The following is a 23,130-nucleotide window of genomic DNA, read 5'->3' on the forward strand; positions in this document are numbered from 1 at the left end:
TTACATATTTCTGATACTACAAGTACCACAAAAGAGGGTATTATGTGGGGTGTGAAAAAACTACCTGTAGTTTTTCCTGAATCAGATAAATTAAATGAAGTGTGTGATGATGCGTGGGTTTCCCCCGATAGAAAATTATTGGCGTTATACCCTTTCCCGCCAGAAGTTAGGGCGCGTTGGGAAACACCCCTTAGGGTGGATAAGGCGCTCACACGCTTATCAAAACAAGTGGCGTTACCGCCTCCAGATACGGCCGCCCTCAAGGAGCCAGCTGATAGGAGGCTGGAAAATATCCTAAAAGTATATACACACATACTGGTGTTATACTGCGACCAGCGATCGCCTCAGCCTGGATGTGCAGCGCTGGGGTGGCTTGGTCGGATTCCCTGACTGAAAATATTGATACCCTTGACAGGGACAGTATTTTATTGACTATAGAGCATTTAAAGGATGCATTTCTATATATGCGAGATGCACAGAGGGATATTTGCACTCTGGCATCAAGAGTAAGTGCGATGTCCATATCTGCCAGAAGATGTTTATGGACACGACAGTGGTCAGGTGATGCAGATTCCAAACGGCACATGGAAGTATTGCCGTATAAAGGGGAGGAGTTATTTGGGGTCGGTCCATCGGACCTGGTGGCCACGGCAACAGCTGGAAAATCCACCTTTTTTACCCCAAGTCACATCTCAGCAGAAAAAGACACCGTCTTTTCAGCCTCAGTCCTTTTCACCCCATAAGGGCAAGCAGGCAAAAGGCCAGTCATATCTGCCCAGGGATAGAGGAAAGGGAAGAAGACTGCAGCAGGCAGCCCATTCCCAGGAACAGAAGCCCTCCACCGCTTTTGCCAAGTCCTCAGCATGACGCTGGGGCCGTACAAGCGGACTCAGGTGCGGTGGGGGGTCGTCTCAAGAGTTTCAGCGCGCAGTGGGCTCACTCGCAAGTGGACCCCTGGATCCTACAAGTAGTATCCCAGGGGTACAGATTGGAAATTCGAGACGTCTCCCCCTCGCAGGTTCCTGAAGTCTGCTTTACCAATGTCTCCCTCCGACAGGGAGGCAGTATTGGAAACAATTCACAAGCTGTATTCCCAGCAGGTGATAATCAAAGTACCCCTCCTACAACAAGGAAAGGGGTATTATTCCACACTATATTGTGGTACTGAAGCCAGACGGCTCGGTGAGACCTATTCTAAATCTGAAATATTTGAACACTTACATACAAAGGTTCAAATCAAGATGGAGTCACTCAGAGCAGTGATAGCGAACCAGGAAGAAGGGGACTATATGGTGTCCCTGGACATCAAGGATGCTTACCTCCATGTCCCAATTTGCCCTTCTCACCAAGGGTACCTCAGGTTCGTGGTACAAAACTGTCACTATCAGTTTCAGACGCTGCCGTTTGGATTGTCCACGGCACCCCGGGTCTTTACCAAGGTAATGGCCGAAATGATGATTCTTCTTCAAAGAAAAGGCGTCTTAATTATCCCTTACTTGGACGATCTCCTGATAAGGGCAAGGTCCAGAGAACAGTTGGAGGTCGGAGTAGCACTATCTCAAGTAGTTCTACGACAGCACGGGTGGATTCTAAATATTCCAAAATCGCAGCTGTCTCCGACGACACGTCTGCTGTTCCTAGGGATGATTCTGGACACAGTCCAGAAAAAGGTGTTTCTCCCGGAGGAGAAAGCCAGGGAGTTATCCGAGCTAGTCAGGAACCTCCTAAAACCAGGAAAAGTGTCAGTGCATCATTGCACAAGGGTCCTGGGAAAAATGGTGGCTTCTTACGAAGCGATTCCATTCGGCAGATTTCACGCAAGAACTTTTCAGTGGGATCTGCTGGAAAAATGGTCCGGATCGCATCTTCAGATGCATCAGCGGATAACCCTGTCTCCAAGGACAAGGGTGTCTCTTCTGTGGTGGCTGCAGAGTGCTCATCTACTAAAGGGCCACAGATTCGGCATTCAGGACTGGGTCCTGGTGACCACGGATGCCAGCCTGAAAGGCTGGGGAGCAGTCACACAAGGAAAAAATTTCCAGGGAGTGTGATCAAGTCTGGAGACTTCTCTCCACATAAATATACTGGAGCTAAGAGCAATTTACAATGCTCTAAGCTTAGCAAGACCTCTGCTTCAAGTCAGCCGGTATTGATCCAGTGGGACAACATCACGGCAGTCGCCCACGTAAACAGACAGGGCGGCACAAGAAGCAGGAGGGCAATGGCAGAAACTGCAAGGATTCTTCGCTGGGCGGAAAATCATGTGATAGCACTGTCAGCAGTGTTCATTCCGGGAGTGGACAACTGGGAAGCAGACTTCCTCAGCACGACCTCCACCCGGGAGAGTGGGGACTTCATCGGGAAGTCTTCCACATGATTGTGAACCGTTGGGAAAGACCAAAGGTGGACATGATGGCGTCCCGCCTGAACAAAAAACTGGACAGGTATTGCGCCAGGTCAAGAGACCCTCAGGCAATAGCTGTGGACGTTCTGGTAACACCGTGGGTGTACCAGTCGGTGTATGTGTTCCCTCCTCTGCTTCTCATACCTAAGGTACTGAGAATTATAAGACGTAGAGGAGTAAGAACTATACTCGTGGCTCCGGATTGGCCAAGAAGGACTTGGTACCCGGAACTTCAAGAGATGCTCACAGAGGACTCATGGCCTCTGCCGCTAAGAAGGGACTTGCTTCAGCAAGTACCATGTCTGTTCCAAGACTTACCGCGGCTGCGTTTGACGGCATGGCGGTTGAACGCCGGATCCTAAGGGAAAAAGGCATTCCGGAAGAGGTCATTCCTACCCTGGTCAAAGCCAGGAAGGAGGTGACCGCACAACATTATCACCACATGTGGCGAAAATATGTTGCGTGGTGTGAGGCCAGGAAGGCCCCACGAAGAAATTTCAACTCGGTCGATTCCTGCATTTCCTGCAAACAGGAGTGTCTATGGGCCTCAAATTGGGGTCCATTAAGGTTCAAATTTCGGCCCTGTCGATTTTCTTCCAGAAAGAATTGGCTTCAGTTCCTGAAGTCCAGAAGTTGTCAAGGGAGTACTGCATATACAACCCCCTTTTGTGCCTCCAGTGGCACTGTGGGATCTCAACGTAGTTCTGGGATTCCTCAAATCACATTGGTTTAAACCGCTCAAATCTGTGGATTTGAAATATCTCACATGGAAAGTGACCATGATGTTGGCCCTGGCCTCGGCCAGGCGAGTGTCAGAATTGGCGGCTTTGTCTCACAAAAGCCCATATCTGATTGTCCATTCGGACAGGGCAGAGCTGCGGACTCGTCCCCAGTTTCTCCCTAAGGTGGTGTCAGCGTTTCACCTGAACCAGCGTATTGTGGTACCTGCGGCTACTAGGGACTTGGAGGACTCCAAGTTGCTAGATGTTGTCAGGGCCCTGAAAATATAGGTTTCCAGGACGGCTGGAGTCAGGAAAACTGACTTGCTGTTATCCTGTATGCACCCAACAAACTGGGTGCTCTTTCTTCTAAGCAGACGATTGCTAGTTGGATGTGTAGTACAATTCAGCTTGCACATTCTGTGGCAGGCCTGCCACAGCCAAAATATGTAAATGCCCATTCCACAAGGAAGGTGGGCTCATCTTGGGCGGCTGCCCGAGGGGTCTCGGCTTTACAACTTTGCCGAGCTGCTACTTGGTCAGGGGCACACCCTGGCTGAGGAGGACCTGGAGTTCTCTCACTCGGTGCTGCAGAGTCATCCGCACTCTCCCGCCCGTTTGGGAGCTTTGGTATAATCCCCATGGTCCTGACGGAGTCCCCAGCATCCACTTAGGACGTCAGAGAAAATAAGAATTTACTTACCGATAATTCTATTTCTCGTAGTCCGTAGTGGATGCTGGGCGTCCATCCCAAGTGCGGATTGTCTGCAATACTTGTACATAGTTATTGTTACAAAAATCGGGTTATTATTGTTGTGAGCCATCTTTTCAGAGGCTCCGCTGTTATCATGCTGTTAACTGGGTTCAGATCACAGGTTGTACAGTGTGATTGGTGTGGCTGGTATGAGTCTTACCCGGGATTCAAAATCCTTCCTTATTGTGTACGCTCGTCCGGGCACAGTATCCTAACTGAGGTCTGGAGGAGGGTCATAGGGGGAGGAGCCAGTGCACACCACCTGATCCTAAAGCTTTTACTTTTGTGCCCTGTCTCCTGCGGAGCCGCTATTCCCCATGGTCCTGACGGAGTCCCCAGCATCTACTACGGACTACGAGAAATAGAATTATCGGTAAGTAAATTCTTATTTTCTCCCTCATGGAGAAGGTCAGGAAGGCAAATATGCAGTAATTATATATACAGTCAATAGGTCAACCTCATATGGTCGACATGCATTAGGTTGACATGGAAAAGGTTGACAGTAGAAAAGTTTTTTGGGTGTCATTTTGTACAGTATGTTCCGTCATATGTGACCACAATTAGTGCAAACGTATACCTTCAGGGACTCGCTTTGAATGTAGGGTTGCCACCTCATCCCTTTCATTCTGGACACATATTAATTACACAGGTTCTGTGGCTGGCTGACTTCAAGACTCCATTTCACCTGGTTTTAATCAGCCACAGAACCTGTGTAATTAATATGTGCCCAGAATGAAAGGGATGAAGTGGTAACCCTATTTGAATGCCATGCTTCAGGCTAGGTGCTCACTGTGCTGCCGCTGTGATAGACACAGGTTACTATTCCTAGTCGTAGCCCACACGGATGGTAAACTACGCAAAAGTGAAAAATATGTGAAAAACCTAAAAAAAAAAAATTTTTCGACCATATGTGTGTCGACCATTGGCATGTGTTTCTTTTGTACCTGTTGACCTGTAAGCACTGTCTACCTTATACCTGTTGACCCTGTCGACCTAATGTATTTCAACCGTATGGTGTCTACCTATTGACTACCTAGACACTGTCTATCTATCATCCGAATACCTTCCCTCCACACCTTCCTTTCACTCGCGTGGTGTTCTAAACATCAGGTTTTGTGCATCTACAATCCTTCATATGTGTGTGTCCTCTTTCTGAGAGTATGCACAGTGGTTTCATGTATGCCAAACGAAGCAGCGTAGCACTCAGGCTGCATCACCCTTTAGAGCAGGCATTCCCAACCTCGGCCCTCAAGGCACACTAACAGTGCAGGTTTTAGTGATATCCAGATGGTTAAATCATAATAACTGAGGTACTAATTAAGTCACCTGTTCTCAAGTATGGATATCACTAAAACCTGGACTGTTAGCATGGCTTGAGGAGTGAGGTTTTGAATGCCTGCCTAAGAGCTTAGTTGAGGCGATTCAGCGATCTAGTAGATTTATAAAGGAGCTGTTTATAAGCTGCAAAACCTGGCATAATATCTCTCTCTCTCTCTCTCTCTCTCTATCTCTCTCTCTCTCCAAAACCACCCTCCTATACCCAGGACTTTCTAGTGTGAAGTGAGATGTGGCGTGAGAACCAAAATATGTTATGAAGGAGACTATGTGGGTTATTTACAAGTAACCCGCACTTTTTTTTATTTGCGTAAATGAGATATTTTGTCCTTCAAATGCATTTGAAGGTGCATTACCACTTAATGTACCTTAGATCTGTCCCTGCAAGACATGGACCTGTCTTTTGTGAGTGCGCGGATCCAGCTGTAAATTTGCATTATGGGGACAATAAAAATACCACTTAAAAGTACCAATTCTGAGGAGCTGCCTTCTTTTGATATTTATTTATTTTTTACTGTAAAACACTGCTTAGTTTAGGAGACTTAAGGCATACTTACCTACATCCGGAAGGTGCGGGAGACTCACGATTTTTCGGGTAGTCCCTTGCACCCTTTGGAAGAGTGGGGGCATCTTCCTCATCTCACCCACTTCCTAGTGAGGTGACAAAATGGGGAGATAATTCCAGGAATCGCTGGTCCGTATGGAGGGGGCGGGGCAGAAATGACAAGAAGAGCCTGGCCCCTCCCCAATACGAACAGCTGCATCTCCTCTCCATGCTTCTCTTGCAGAGGAGCAAATATAAGCCGTCAAGTATGATTACAGGTTTCCGATTATGCGTCTTTTTTCCTCAGTTTGAAAGTTTTATAATGGGTGCAAAAAAAAAAGCACCTTTTACATAAGGGTGCAGCCTGGAGGTGTGACATCTTTTCTGGTTCTATTGAAAGTAGAGAGTTGATCTCTGCAACCTCAAGTCATGAAGAGAGTAAAGTCGTGTCCCCCTTGGTGAGAAGGGAAGACACTGTGTGTGTGGTAGAGACTTTAGGGGTAGATGTTTCAAACCTTCTAAAGAGAACAATTGGAAGCAGAGACGGACTTGACCAATTCGGTGCCCTTCCCTGCCCTGCTTTTCTTTGTACATAGAGGCCACCTCAAGGCATCATCGCACCAATGCAATCAGTATGAGATCCTGGCAGTCAGGAGACCGACGTAGGGATCCTGGCAGTGAGCGCAGCGTGTCCCCTCACGGGCTCACTGCGCTCACAACACTTCGGGCCTGGTGGTGACCTTCAGTCGCCATAGGGTTCTATTCCCCCTCGAGTGGTTTTGTGGACCACCACCCAAGCGGGGGAACTAGCCGGCAGTCGGTATAATATGTTCTTGCCCAGATTTATCAAGCCATGGAGAGTGATAAATTGCACGCTGATAAAGTACCAACCAACCAGCTTCTAACTGTCATTTTTTAAACACAGCCTGTAACATGACAGTTAGGAGCTGATTGTCTGGTACTTTATCACCATGCAATTTATCACTCTCCAAGGCTTTATAAATCTGGGCCTATGTGTGTGTACACATACACACAACTATGGAGGCTGGCCAGGTAAGCGGTAGTTAACCCTCACCTCCCTGGGCCAGTGTCACAGGAGTAGCCCAGTAAACCCCGGATGGCGGTCATTAGGTCGACATGAGTTAGGTCAACATACATTGGGTCGACCACGTTTGGTCGACATGGTCACTAGGTTGACATGGAAAAAGGCTGACACAATTTTTTCAATTTTTTGACCTTTTTCATACTTAATGATCCACGTGGACTACAATTGGGAACGGTAACCGCGCCCCGAAGCATGGCGGGCGGACACGGGGCACTAATTGGGGTTCCCCGTTACTCTTCTAAGAAAACAACACCAATTTTTTTTTTAAAAACACACTCATGTTGACCTTTTTCCATGTTGACCTAGTACATGTCGACCTAGTGATCATGTCGACCTAATGCATGTCGACCAAACATGGTCGACTCAATGTATGTCGACCTAATGAACCACACCCGTAAACCCCAGCTGCCTCTGCAATACGTTTTTGAGAAATATAAGTGAAATCTAATTTGTTAAAAAACATCTAATAATTAAGTGAAAACAGATTCATACGATGCATAGTAGGAGGAGCTGTAGCTGCCTCTATAGAACAAGGGAACGTTGAATATCAGGGTAACATCATATATCACCTTCATTGTTCATACCTGAAAATTTTAATGTGTGGGTTTCAAACGAAAAGTGGATCAACCCAAACACAAATGTTATTGTATGATATACAGCACCTAGTTCTGAGCCACGTTGAAGTGTCGGTTAAAAACAAGACCCTTTCCAAGCCACAAACACCCTCCCCCCTTGTGTCAGTAAGCTTGCATCATAAATATACAAATATATGTGTTACAGTCTATACAGTATATACATTTCTAATACACAGAATAAAATCATCTCATGTGGAGTGTTTCTTAGAAAACACGTGACAGCTAAACTGTATGTACATGCAGATAAGTCTGTAGAGCAGAGGGGAAGCTGTGTAATAAATCCTTCTTATCTGAACTGTAAAGGTAGGAAATCCCCAAATGTCTGGTGTCTCGGGGATGCACTGACTCTTTCCATTATTGCAGGTGGGGGATCCTGTCATCTCATACACCCACTGCCGTAATAAAGGAGGCAGCACACACCAAATCATTGTGTATCACACAGAACTCAGAGGCAGACACCTGATGGGTAAGTGACACTATTACTACACACTGGTATAGCCACCTGTTATTGTATATAACCCCTCTTTATGCTTACTCCATACAACATCTCTCTGTATAACACTTGTTACTGTATGTAATCCCTCTTTATATCTCGTCCTTATAAGACCACACTATATATCTACATCTTTAGTCCATATATCTACACCCTATAACTTCTACTCACTCACTATACCCCTTTCCTATAACTCCTCCTAATACTCCATATAACCTCTCCCTATATCTACTCCTATTACTCCCTATATCTCCTCCTATTACTCCATATACCCTCTCCCTATATCTCCTCCTATTACTCCATATAACCTCTCCCTATATCTCCTCCTATTACTCCATATAACCTCTCCCTATATCTCCTCCTATTACTCCATATACCCTCTCCCTATATCTCCTATTACTCCATATAACTTCTCCCTATATCTCCTATTACTCCATATAACTTCTCCCTATATCTCCTCCTATTACTCCATATAACCTCTCCCTATATCTCCTCCTATTACTCCATATACCCTCTCCCTATATCTCCTCCTATTACTCCATATACCCTCTCCCTATATCTCCTCCTATTACTCCATATACCCTCTCCCTATATCTCCTATTACTCCATATAACTTCTCCCTATGGGGTATATGCAGTTGTGGTCGAATTCCGGGTGGAATTCGACCGTTTTTAAATTCGACACAATTCGACCGTCGAATTCCGGCAGGTGGGTGCCGGAATTCGACATATTCAATAAAAAACTAATTCGACAGTCCCGCTGTCGAAAAATGGCCGATTTGACGGATTTTAATCCGATTTTTAAAAATGGTCAAAAAACGGTAAAAATCACGAAAAAAAATTGCGTGGGGTCCCCCCTCCTAAGCATAACCAGCCTCGGCTCTTTGAGCCGGTCCTGGTTGCCAAAATACGGGAAAAAAATGACAGGGGATCCCCCGTATTTTAACAACCAGCACCGGGCTCTGCGCCTGGTCCTGGTGCAAAAAATACGGGGGACAAAAAGCGTAGGAGTCCCCCATATTTTTTGGACCAGCACCGGGCTCCACTAGCTGGACAGATAATGCCACACCCGGGGGCCACTTTTATACAGCGCCCTACGGCCGTGGCATTAAATATCCAACTAGTCACCCCTGGCCGGGGTACCCTGGAGGAGTGGGGACCCCTTCAATCAAGGCCCCCCCCCCCCCAGCCACCCAAGGGCCAGGGGTGAAGCCCGAGGCTGTCCCCTCCATCCAAGGGCTGCGGATGGGGGGCTGATAGCCTTGAGTAAAATGTAAGAATATTGTTTTTTTGCAGAAGAACTACAAGTCCCAGCAAGCCTCCCCCGCAAGCCGGTACTTGGAGAACCACAAGTACCAGCATGTGGGGGGGGGGGGACGGGCCCGCTGGTACCTGTAGTTCTACTGCAAAAAAAAATACCCAAATAAAAACAGGACACAGACACCGTGAAAATACAACTTTATTTCACACATGCCGACACATACATACTTACCTATGTTGACACGCCGACTCTGGCCACGTCTCCGTCTGTCGACGTCCGGGGTACCTGAAAATAAAATTATACTCACCTAAATTCAGTGTCCTGTGATATTTGTAATCCACGTACTTGGCAACACAAAAAAACGCATACCCGCTCCACACGGACTGAAAGGGGTCCCATGTTTACACATGGGACCCCTTTCCCCGAATGCAGAGACCCCCCGTGACTCCTGTCACAGAGAGTCTCTTCAGCCAATCAGGTAGCGCCACGTCGTGGCACTCTCCTGATTGGCTGTATGCGCGTCTGAGCTGTCAGACAGCGCATCGCACAGCCCCCTCCATTATCTTCAATGGTGGGAACTTTGCGGTCAGCGGTGAGGTCACCCGCGGTCAGCGGCTGACCGTGGGTAACCCCACCGCTGACCGCAAAGTTCCAACCATTGAAACTAATGGAGGTGCTGTGCGATGTGCTGTCTGCCAGCTCACACGCGCATAGGGAATCAGGAGAGTGCCAGGACGTGGCGATACCCGATTACCTGAAAGGACTCTCTGTGACAGGAGTCACAGGGGGTCTCAGCATTCGGGGAAAGGGGTCCCATATGTAAACATGGGACCCCTTTCAGCCCGTGTGGAGCGGGTATGCGTTTTTTTGTGTTGCCAAGTACGTGGATTACAATAAAAGAACCGGACACTGGATCAGGTAAGTATATAATTTTATTTTCAGGTACCCCGGACGTTGACAGATGGAGACGTGGCCAGAGTCGGCGTGTCAACATAGGTAAGTATGTATGTGTCGGCATGTATGTAATAAAGTTTTACTTTCAAGGTGTGTGTGTCCTGTTTTTATTTGGGTATTTTTTTTGCAGTAGAACTACAGGTACCAGCAGGCCCGTTTCCCCCCCGCATGCTGGTACTTGTGGTTCTCCAAGTACCAGCTTGCGGGGGAGGCGTGCTGAGACTTGTAGTTCTTCTGCAAAAAACAATATTCTTTCATTTTTACACAAGGCTATCAGCCCCCCATCCGCAGCCCTTGGATGGGGGGGACTGCCTCGGGCTTCACCCCTGGCCCTTGGGTGGCTGGGGGGGACCCCTTGATTGAAGGGGTCCCCACTCCTCCAGGGTACCCCGGCCAGGGGTGACTAGTTGGATATTTAATGCCACGGCCGCAGGGCGCTGTATAAAAGTGACCCCCGGCTGTGGCATTATCTGTCCAGCTAGTGGAGCCCGGTGCTGGTACAAAAAATACGGGGGACCCCTACTCTTTTTGTCCCCCGTATTTTTTGCACCAGGACCAGGAGGAGAGCCCGGTGCTGGTTGTTAAAATACGGAGGATCCCCTGTCATTTTTCCCCCCGTATTTTGGCAACCAGGCCCGCCTCAAAGAGCCCAAGGCTGGTTATGCTTAGGAGGGGGGACCCCACGCATTTTTTTTTTCTGAATTTTACCCCATTCCATAAAAAAAATATATATATATATTTTTAAAAATATATAAATAATACTTGTGCCTCCTAAATAGACAAACCAAGTACCTAATCCCTTCTAATACAAATAGATATGCTATTACCAATAAAAAACACACAAAAAAAACATGTTTTTTAAATTTTTTATTAGATTCCGCCAGCAAAGTGTGGCGGATTGAAAATGACGAATTTACTGTCTAAAAGCACTGTTGTCGAATTTACAATCTTCAATTGAATATACTTTTGTCGAATTGCCGCATTTGTACCGTTGCAGAAATGTCGAATTTAACAAATGTCGAATTTCAAAAAGTCGAATTTGGAAAGTCCGTTTTTTTGACGAAAAGTACTGAATTGCATTGTCGAATTTTTATTTTTGGCGAAAATGTCCCGTTTTTCGACATTTTCGGGAATTCGACCGCAATTGCATATACCCCTATATCTCCTCCTATTACTCCATATAACCTCTTCCTATCTCTCCTCCTATTACTCTATATAACCTCTCCCTATATCTCCTCCTATTACTCCATATAACCTATTCCTATATCTTCTCCTATTACTCCATATACCCTCTCCCTATATCTCCTCCTATTACTCCATATAATCTCTCCCTATATCTCCTCCTATTACTCCATATAACCTCTGCCTATATCTCCTCCTATTACTCTGTATAACCTCCCTATATCTCATCTTATTACTGCGTATAATTTCTCCATATAATTGCTATACTCGGTTTCCAAGACTCTTCATATTACTGCATGTATTAAATTGCCATAACTTACATTTCCCTAACTTGCATGGTTTATACCTTACTGATTTGATTTGTTTTATACATACTTTTTTTTTTTTTCAGGTCCTAATAAATATTTCTAAGAAAGAGAAGAGAATGGTCTAACAGCCGTCACTTTGCTGGTGCAGCGTTGACCCTTGTAGAGCAGTCCTGTACCTCCAGGTTGCCAAAACAGCCAGGATGAGCATCTACAAGCAGTACCTAAATGTGTCCAAGATTTGTGAACACTATAACTATACTAAAGGGATTAAAAAGGAGAGCTCTTCCCGTGAAGTTATCTCCGTGATCTTCATCATCATCTGCTGTATTATTATACTGGAGAACATACTTGTTCTTATTTCCGTCTGGCGGAACAAGAAGTTCCATTCTGCCATGTTCTTCTTTATTGGAAATTTGGCATTTTCTGACCTGCTGACTGGATGTGCCTACATTGCCAACATCTTGCTGTCTGGTAAAGCTACCTTCACATTGACTCCCGTAGCATGGTTTATCCGTGAGGGCACTGCTTTCACAACGCTTGCTGCTTCAGTCTTCAGCCTATTGGCCATAGCTCTTGAAAGATATGTGGCCATCACCAAAGTCAAAGTCTACAGCAGTGACAGGAACTGTAGGATGATCATACTCATCGGAGCTTGTTGGGTTATTTCAATGGTGATCGGAGGTCTACCGATCATCGGTTGGAACTGCATCGGAAACTTGGACGAGTGTTCAACCGTCTTTCCTCTATATGCCAAAAAATACATTCTGTTCATAGTCACCATCTTCACTTTCATACTTTTCTCCATTGTCATTTTCTATGTCCGCATTTATTTTATTGTGAAGTCCAGCCATGCCGAGATTGCTGCACCCCAGACCCTTGCCCTTCTAAAAACAGTTACAATAGTCCTTGGAGTCTTTATTGTCTGCTGGCTGCCAGCGTTCACTATCCTCCTCATGGATGTATCCTGCAGAGTCAAATCCTGCTCCATTCTCTATAAAGCTGACTACTTTTTTGGGGTGGCCACCTTGAATTCGGCATTGAACCCCATCATTTACACTCTGAGGAGCAAAGACATGAGGAAGGAGTTCCTGAGGGTGCTTTGTTGCTGGAACTTCTTGAGGAAGAGTAGGACTCCTGACCGCTTCATGCTCAATTTACGTAGTTCTAGTTCCCTGGAGCGTTGCACACAAAAACACTATTTTCCCACATCGCCTATCATGAAGAACTGCAATACATTTGTGTGAGTAAAGATGTTCTATAGATCCCAATGGTTTATGGATAAAAAAATGCTCAGTACTTTGAAGGAAAGTTGGTGGTATTGAGATAATCCCAGTAAGTCCGACATCTGGGTTCAGGTACCCATCACACAGCACTTGTTTGGAAAGGTGTGATAACGATGATGACGATGACGACGACAACGACAATTCCTTACATTCTGGCCTCAGCTTTTTTTCCTCTCATATTTGGGAGCACGTTGCTTTACAGGGAAAATTCTCTAAGGAATTTAGCATGCGGTTTGCTTCTAAAGTGAAGCAATGATGTGCGTTTAAAGTCTAATGTGAAAAATAAGATATTTTTTTTTTATATTCTGAAAAATAAACGCACATATTTAACACGGGACTTAGATCATGATATATTTTTGCAGTACAAAGTGCCATATAAATATGCTATGCTGTCAGAAAAGGTCTGAATGTAGAAAGCCATTGAGTTAATATTAATATTGAGGAGCCATGTTTTTTTCCCCAATTAAACTCTGTATAGAAAACTAAGAAAGCGTTTCTAGCACATAAGTAACAATATATAATCTGTACTTCCTGTTTCTATTACAGTGAGGAATACCTACCTATCCTATACTGTTTTTGCAGGGGAAAAATGAATTTTTTTTTAATCATTTACAGCCCAATCTAGTTCTTAAGGGCCCTACACATTTGCCGATGTGCGCGGCCAATATGAACAATCTCGTTCAGTAATGTGTGTAGGCACCAACGATTAATGATGCGCGGCCCCGCGGTCGTTCATCGTTGGTGCCGGCTCGTTTATGCCCGCAAGCCAATATGGACAATATCGTTCATATTAACATGCAGGGCTATGGGGCCGGGTGACGTCAGGGAGCAGAGAGTGTAGAAACTTCACTCCCCCCGCCACCCCTCCTTCACCGCTGCTGGGTCATCCGCCGGCCGTATCAGCCGTCGGGCACCTCGGCAAATGTGTAGGGGGCATTAGTGTTAATTCCTATCACACTTAGAAGACAATTTGTTAAAGACAATGGGATCTATTCATGAAGCAGTGAAAAGGGTGGAGAAGTGAGCCTGTGGAGAAGTTGCCCATGGCAACCAATCAGCATTGAGGTAACATTTATAATTTGCATTCTATACAATTGTACGGAGCAGCTGATTGGTTGCCATGGGCAACTTCTCCGCAGGCTCACTTCTCCACTCTTTTCACTGCTTCATGAATAGACCCCAATATGTGAAAACACAAGGGACAGTAGGCCTGATTCATGTTTGTACGTACTTGCCTACGCAGCAGTGAATCTATAGGCACGGATTTGCTAGTCATCACTAGAGAAAGAAGATAGACACTCACCGGAGCCATCGCAAACTAATTTGCAACTGCTCAGCTTATATTCAATAATGAGGAACATCGGCCCTATGGCTACGCAGAGTGAACACAGCAGTAGCGATGCTGGCGCCATGTTTCTCTGCGTGCGTGACGCAGCTGAAGGCAGATGCATGCCCTGAAAACGCCCATGACATGCCTGCATTTTTGTCGCCACTCCCCGTTACCTCCCCCAAATGGTCACTTGCTGTCAATTAAAATCTCACTGTGAGTGGCATCGTAGAGCTACTTTGGCGCGTGGGAAGTGCGATCGAAGCGCATGCGTAGTCTGCTGACAATCGTTCCGTTGTATGATTATCGGCCATAGCATACAAACATAAAGTAGGGCCAGTGTACCAGCCAAAATGACCAGACTGTTCATGAAACTGGAGATGTTATAAAGGGGACCAAATATTTGTTGTCATGGGTTGTATTTCGATTTGTGTATTGGCTCCATAGGAATTATTTTAATTAGAGATTGACAAATTGCATTGACAAGTTATCATTGAGATAGAGAAACCCAAAGGTGATAGGAAAAAGTTGCTACCATGACATTACTTTAAAATCTAGCTGCCCATGATTCTTCGCCAGCCTTGGTTCATCGTGAGAACCTTAATTTTGGCCACAGATAGAGAAATATCATCCATGACATTGACCTCATAACAAAGTGTGCAATGGTAATCCCTCAAATAAATTTTGGGCATATAGGTAGGTGCGGTCTGTAGTAGTGTGTGTTCTGTAAGCTTTCTGATCACCATGGAATGTGATGCTGGAAGACGTTGACTAGACACATGACCTAACCAATGGAGCTAGTCCTGGCTCGTACCACGTAGAGCTGGCCGGAAGTGTCTCTTTGCTGCGACAGTTCTACCTCGGAGGCCTAATTAATGAATATGTCCCATAACATAGAGTTACAAATATAGAGCACCCCCCCCCCCCCAAAAAAAAAAAGTAGACGCTCCATCCCAATGATTTAGAAAACAGGAAATAGTTCTCGTAGTTATGTAATGTAAGAAAAAGTGGCCTGGTTGTTATGCAGAGACATAGAACAGTGCTGCTGCACTCACTCTAACTTCCTGTGGGAACTTTCTCATCACAGGGATTTGGAAGCGTAAAGTTACAGAAACAACAGGAATGATCACAAATCCTTCTTATATGGTTATGGTTGTGATGCCTCGTTTCAGAAGGAATAGTCCCATATGAAGTTAGTGGACTTCTCTAAACTATATCAAATAATTCCACATTCCCTGCATTGATACCGAACAATCCACGAGTTTACTGTAACGGGACTGGCTGGTGCTCTTAGTTATATTTCTTGTCAGTATATAGCATGCTATTGAGATAAATGTCTTGTCACTCACATTCAAGGGGTTGATGCATTATGTAGTAAAAAGGGTGGAGAAGAGGACCAGTGGATAAGTTGCCCAGAATAACCAATCAGCTTTCAAGGTAGTATTTATCAAGTGCATTCTATAAAATAATTGGTGGATGCAGATTGGTTGCAACGGGCAACTTATCTACTTGTCCGCTTCTCCACTCTTTTCACTGCTTGCTACAGCAACCCCCACTTTGCTGTCTTGAAGATGTCGTAGCTCATCTAGGCCAAAGGAAGATATAAATTCAATGTGCCGATCCACAGGACCCCACTATCCCACTTATTTATTTTATTTATACTGTATGACATACAACTAGGCCAAAATATTGTTTGGGTTGCTTTGAAGCGTGTCTGGCATAGCGTGTGCTGAGATGACATTACACAGGAGGCTCCCCTTCAGGGACAGGAGGTTGTGATTTGAGAAGGTTTGCTGTCCCACAATGACATGTTGTTTGGCTACAGAAAGCATCTCAATGGACAGTGGGGGTCATTCCGAGCTGATCGTAGCTGTGCTAAATTTAGCACAGCTACGATCAGGCACTCAGACATGCGGAGGGACGCCCAGCACAGGGCTAGTCCGCCCCGCATGTCAGTGCCGCCCGCCCCCCCCCCCCCTCCCCCGCAGAAATGCAAAAGCTTTGCACAGCGGCAATGCATTTCAGAAGCTGCGCTGGCCGGGAGAACCTCTTCGCTGCCCAGGTCGCAGCGGCTGTGTGTGACATTACGCTGCCGCCTTGGCCTGCCCCCCCCAACGGTCCAGCCACGCCTGCGTTGGCAGGACCGTGCCCCCTAAACGGCGGCGTAAAGCCACCATCCAGCCCCCTCCCGCCCAGCGACCGCCTCTGCCTGTCAATCAGGCAGATGCGCTCACTAGGGAACAACGGCCTTCGGCCGTCCAGCATGCGCAGATTCATCCTGATCGCTGCGCTGCGATAAACTGCAGTGAGCAATCGGGTGGGAATGACCTCCAGTAAGCGGCTAGATACAATCCTGGTAGCTGTTAGGTGTCTATGTGTCCAGGACTACAATTGGTAGGTTTTAACAAAAACAAAAAATATATATATTTTCCATTGCGTAAAAATTAATATTGTGGCCAGATTTAGGATTTGTCACTTTAGCGTACATGGTATAAAAGGTCACTAAATAATATGTGTGCAATAAAAGCTAATTAGCTAATTATATACTATGTATATTGCTTATTTAACATTTTACCAAGTAGCATAAATCTAAAAAAAGAGAAAACAAAGGGTAGGGACAAGTAATGAGCCCCTCTCAAATATATACATGATTTTAATCCAAGAATGTGATATCACTTTAGCTGCAAGGAGGGTACTAGCTCCTTATCATTCAGAACAGCCTGATTATACTTACGTGGCAATTGCTGTAAAGGAAAACGCCACCTAGAACCTTTATTTTCCCATTAAATATCCTCCCAACTAAAAGCACTGACTACTGAGGATCAAGGGCTATCTGTAGCTGGGAGAAGTTTGCAAGTAAACCACAAGCACTGGTTGGGTGTCAGTCTTGCTGATTGGACAAGCAGCCATCCAGTAGGCTCAATGGACATCTACACAATATCTGCAGTTTGCTCACAAACTTCCAGTAGTTGGTCAGTCAGTCAGTCAGTCATTAAGAGAAGTTACCATCACACTCACTGATAAAAGTATATTTAGAACCTTGTGGATTCTGGCAGGGTCAGACTAAATGGGAGATTTATCAAAGCTTGGAGAGAGATGAAATACCAACCAATCCGCTGCTGTCATGTTACAGGGGGTTGGTATCTGTATACTGGTGCCTGTTATCCCGGCGGTCAGAATCCCAACCACGGGGTGCCGGAATGCCGGCAGCGGGGTGAGCGCAAAAGAGCCCCTTACGGGCACAGTGGCGCACCACACTATTTCTTCTCCCTCCAGGGATGTCGTAGACAAACCAAGTGGGAGAATAGACGTCGGTATCCCCCCAGGTCTAGATTCCGGCGCCGGTATGCTGTGCGCCGGGATCCCGTCAACCGGGATATTGAATGCACCCCGTTACAGGATGTGTTTGAAAAACACTCTCTCTCCGAGCTTTGATAAACCTCCCCTACAGGGCCATATGGGCCTGGGGATGAAAGAGATCAGAGGCCTGTAGTAAGACACAGAGGAGGTGTGGCTAGTGTTGTGTGGGTGTGGCCTGTACCATGTGGGCATGTAAATAAAAGTTGAAAATACTTAATTTCCCGTGGAAAATAGAAACACAATTGTAATACTGATTGACGACCACGTGGCCAGTCGGCTTGTCATATTCATACTGTCATGATGATGGGCCTATCCATATGTGGAGGCCTGGGGCTGTAGTCAAATTTGCCCCAATTGTTTATCTGGCTCTATATTGTAGGCTTGGACTTTTGAGGTTCTACAGTGAGAAATTGGGAGGGGGGTGGGGTTAAAAATACAGCTTTATATATGGAACCTACAATGCCCAAAGTTACCTGACAATTAGTTTTTATGCTGCTTATACCATGTATTTAACAGCCTCATTCTGTTTCCTTTTGTGCGTGTGTGTGTGCGTGTGTGTGCGCGCGTGTGTGTGTGTATACGGTACAGACATTTCCAGTTTTCATAGCTTATATCATTAACGGTACTAAAACTTATAGCCATTCTCCAGGTACAGTTACTGCCTGACAGCATGTCCACTCTTTGATATCACAATGTTACATGTAACAAAACGACTGCAGCGTGTTGAAACACATGAAAACCCTTCCAGACAGTATTGCTCATGAGTGTGACGTCGGAGGTGATTGTGTTACATGTTCTTGCAAAGTGTTCCAGAACTGTCTGCATCTTCTTTAAACAAAAATGTATTTTCATTTTTATTTCTTTAAGTACACTACAAGTTTATGTTGTATAAATGTAATACTTTTTTTTTTTCATGGTGCAATTTTGCTGAAATATGTTTGTTACAGCATTTCAAATGAATATTAAAAGATTGTAAAATGTGTATTAAAACATTGTGCTTTTTTAAAAGACTGTGTAGCTTTTTTTTTAAAAAACTTCATAGGACGTCAGTCTCCTTAGAGCCGGCTTATTCTGAAATCAAATAATTGAAAAGTTGGTAGAGAGAGAGACTGTGAACGCAGTGAATTACAGATTTGGCTGGCCTACTCCAGAGTAGGAATGATATATTGTAGGCTACACTAACCAATTAGATATTAGTTTATAGCAGTCTAGGGCGCATGTGACTATGGGAGGCTCCGCCCCATTGAGCAGTGGCATGCTCTATACTAAATGCTCTATACTAGGGCTATGGGGGTCATTCCGAGTTGATCGCTCGCTAGCTGTTTTTAGCAGCCGTGCGAACGCATAGTTGCCGCCCACATGGGAGTGTATTTCAGCCTTGCAGGTATGCGATCGCATGTGCAGCCAAGCTGTGCAAAAACATTTTGTGCAGTTTCTGAGTAGCTCTGAACTTACTCAGCCCTTGCGATCACTTCAGCCTGTCCGGGGCCGGAATTGACGTTAGACACCCGCCCTGCAAACGCTTTGACACTCCTGCGTTTTTCCAAACACTCCCAGAAAACTGTCAGTTGACACCCATAAACGCCTTCTTCTGTCAATCTCTTTGCGATCATCCGTGCAAATGGATTCTTTGTAAATCCCATCGCAGAGTAACGATCCGCTTTACGCCCGTGCGACGTGCCTGTGCATTGCGGTGCATACGCATGCGCAGTTCTGACCTGATCGCAGCGAAAAAAACCTAGCGTGCGATCAGGTCGGAATGACCCCCTATATCTCTACGGTATTGATCTGCTCCAAACAGGGGAGACCACACTGCACTCTGTACCCATATATTATACTCACCTCTCTGGAGACTCTGCAGCCATTTTTCTCTGAGACTTGCACATGCTCAGTAGAGAACTCAATGAGAGCATAGCACAGGCACCATGTTCCTGCAGACCTGCACGTACTCCGTTGACTGCAGCACAGTTGCAGAGTCTACTCACGACTGTGCCACGAGAGAGGAAAAGAACCAGTCTATTATTGATCTACTGTCTACATCTCCGTTATGGCATGTAATTGGAGGTTCTAAAAAGACCAGGCTGGATCTTTGGGCAAGGAATAATGGGAGGACATTCTGGGATAGCTGCCTGTCATCATTATTGAGTCTACTTGTCTATAATGTGTTTGTTCTCCACTGATCTCCTTCCTGAGTGTTCGGTACACTGTAATCCTGCTTTTAAATGACTATCGCAGCATCTTAACTTCCTTTGCATTCATGGGTGTGTATTAGACACATTGGACAAGGGGACCCTAGCGATGTCCCAGAGTCTAGTGCGCATGCGCAGATCTCTGGGAAAATGGCCACCGCGCCATTTACTGGAGATTTGCCTAGAGATGTCACCAGCTGGGGACTCCGGAGAGGTGAGTATTTAAAAAATGGGTGCAGGGTGTGCGGTGTGGTCCCCGCCCTGGACCTCGGGGGCCCGTGTGCACTGCACACACTGCACCCATTGTAAATATGCCAGTAGTTATTATCACCAGTCTGCACCAGGGTTTGAGTACACACAAGTCACGTCCATTCAAACGGGCATATTTGCAGCTATTCGACGCCCATCTAAGGCAAAATTTGTGGTATTAGGTTCCAACCATACTTAGGCCACACGTATCCCAATCTCCATATTTCAGAACCCTTAGCACACAGGGCTGGAAAACAGACATGCATGGCGAAAAGACGTACGTGTTCTCTAAAGCAAGTTGCGGTCAGAACAGGCGCAATTTGCGTTTTTGTCCCACTCTTAATGAGGTGTCATAGTGTATGCTGTATCAGGAAATTATAATTTGCTTATAACCGTGTGGGAGAGTTATCAATGCTTGAAGAGAGATAAAGTGGAGAGAGATAAAGTACCAAACAATCAGTCCCTAAAGGGGGGTACACACGGAGAGATCTGTGTTTAAATTGTAAGCAATCTGACTAGATTGCTTAGAAATTAAGCACGGATCTCTCCGTGTGTAGTAGGGTGTCGGCGACAGCGATGCGCGGTCGCTATCGCCGGCTCTAGATTTGGCATGCATGCATGCCAAATGTAGTGAGATCGCTCATTTCACCGCTGGGTAAAATGAGCTGCCCCACGTCCCCCTCTTCCTTGCTCAGCTCAGCACACATAGCGCTGAGTTCTGAGTGGGGGTAGAGATGTGTGCTGAACGGTCTGTGCTAGACAGCTCAGCACACATCTCCCCCGTGTGTACGGGGCTTTACTGTCGTGTTACAGGTGTTTGAAAAATGAGAGGTAGGCACTGATTGGTTGTTACTTTGGGGGAAATGTACTAGGGTGTGAGAATCAGGAAGTGAGAGAATTTGTGAGAGTTCTGAGGAGAATTCTCACAAAATCTCTCACTTACTGATTCTCACACCCTATTACGGCCCTCATTCCGAGTTGATCGCTCGCTAGCTGCTTTTAGTAACAGTGCAAACACTAAGCCGCCGCCCTCTGGGAGTGTATCTTAGCTTAGCAGAAGTGTGACCGAAAGGTTAGCAGAAGTGCTCGGAAATTTTTTTATGCAGTTTCTGAGTAGCTGCAAACCTACTCCTACCTTGCAATCACTGCAGACTATTTAGTTCCTGTTTTAACGTCACATACATGCCCTGCGTTTGGCCAGCCACTCCCCCGTTTCCCCAGGCACGCCTGCGTTATCTTCTGACACGCCTGCGTTTTTTAGCACACTCCCGGAGAACAATCAGTTACCTCCCAGAAACGCCCCTTTCCTGTCAATCACTCACCGATCAGCCGAGCGACTGAAAAGAGTCGCTCGACCTTGTGTAAAACTGCAGAGTTTTGTGTGAAAGTACTTCGCACGTGCGCATTGTGGCCTGTGCGCATGCACAGAAATGCCGCTTTTTTTTGCCTAATCGCTGTGCTGCGAACAATGGCAGCTAGTGATCAACTCGGAATGACCCCCTACATTCGCCTTTTTAACTTCTCTCTATTTGATCTCTCTCAAAGCTTTGATAAATCTGCCCCTATGTGTGCTACTCACATTCCAAGGGAGATTTTCAGGAATATAAAATAGGTCTGCAGATGGCTTTGGATAAGACACTTCTGCATGTAAAAAAACAATAATAAACACATGTAGCCCTGCATGGGGATGCGGTTATGTGAACAATGGTGGGAGGGGTGTGGTACTGAAGGTCGACCACACTTAAGTCGACAGTGTCTAAGTCGACCACTATTGGTCGACAGTAACTAGGTTGACAGGGATTCTATGTCGACATGGTCTAGATCAAAAGGTCGACATGAGTTTTTAAATATTTTTTGGTATCGTTTTCGCCGTACAGTGACGGGAACCCCAATTAGTGCACCGCGTCCCCTGCATCAAGGTGCATCGCTCCGCTACCGCTGTGGTCGGCACAGGTTACCGGTCCCAATCGTAGTACACGTGGATTGTAAAGTATGAAAGAGTTCAAAAAAAGACATTTAAAAAAAAACAACTCATGTGACCTTTTGACCTGTCGAGCTAGAACATGTCGACCTAGAGACCCTGTTGACCTAGAAATCCTGTCGACCTAGTTGCTGTTGACTAATAGTGGTCGACCTAGACACTGTCGATTTAAGTCTTATCGACCTAGAGACCGGATACCGTCGGTGAGGTTGAAAAAAGACTAGTAGTCCATCGAGTTCAACCTGAATTATATTGCATTCCCTAATATATTTAGGTTAAAGGCTATATCCTTATTTATCTTTTTCCGTTAGATATTTGTCTAACCCATTTTTAAATGCATTGACTGAGTCCGCCATTACAACCTTCTCTGGCGGTGTATTCCATATTCGTATTGCCCTTACAGTGAAGAATCCCTTCCTGCGCTGAGTACAAAATTTTCTCTCCTCAAGCCTTAGTGGGTGTCCACGCGTTTTGTAAAGAGATCTCTTAGTAAACAACTCACATGATAGCCCCGCATATTGGCCCTCTATATGTTTGTAAATATTAATCATATTTCCCTTTTAGTGGTCTCAGAGGAGATATGATTAATATTTATAAATATATAAAGGGGCAATGGCCCTCATTCCGAGTTGATCGCTCGCTAGCTGCTTTTAGCAGCAGTGCAAACGCTACACCGCCGCCCTCTGGGAGTGTATCTTAGCTTAGTAGAAGTGCGAACAAAAGATTAGCAGAACTGCACAGGAAAAATGTCATGCCGTTTCTGAGTAGCTCCAGACCGGTATCCGTTCACATGGTCGACCATGTTATGGTCGACAGTCATTAGGTCGACCACTATTGGTCGACATCGGCATGGTCGACATGGACACATGGCCGATACATGAAAATGGTCGACACATGAAAGGTCGACACATGAAAAGGTCGACATGAGTTTTTTTAACTTTTTTTCTTTTGGAGAACTTTTCCATACTTTACGATCCACGTGGACTACGATTGGAACGGTAATCTGTGCCGAGCGAAGCGAAGGCATACGATTGGAACGGTAATCTGT

At 45.7% G+C, this 23,130-nt stretch overlaps 1 protein-coding gene across 1 annotated transcript in view; it reads left to right on the forward strand.

Moving 5' to 3' along the window:
- The window catches only part of S1PR2 (sphingosine-1-phosphate receptor 2), a 64,740-nt gene extending 46,088 nt beyond the window's left edge, over positions 1-18,652 (forward strand). Inside the window, exons 2-3 of the mRNA XM_063931479.1 lie at positions 7,860-7,962; positions 11,777-18,652. Of these exons, the coding sequence (XP_063787549.1) occupies positions 11,894-12,937 (1,044 nt within the window). The 5' untranslated portion in view covers positions 7,860-7,962; positions 11,777-11,893 and the 3' untranslated portion in view covers positions 12,938-18,652. The remainder of the gene's footprint in view (positions 1-7,859; positions 7,963-11,776) is intronic.
- The last annotated feature ends 4,478 nt before the right edge of the window (positions 18,653-23,130 follow it).

Source organism: Pseudophryne corroboree, chromosome 6, assembly GCF_028390025.1.
Source record: "Pseudophryne corroboree isolate aPseCor3 chromosome 6, aPseCor3.hap2, whole genome shotgun sequence".
Classification (NCBI taxonomy): domain Eukaryota; kingdom Metazoa; phylum Chordata; class Amphibia; order Anura; family Myobatrachidae; genus Pseudophryne; species Pseudophryne corroboree.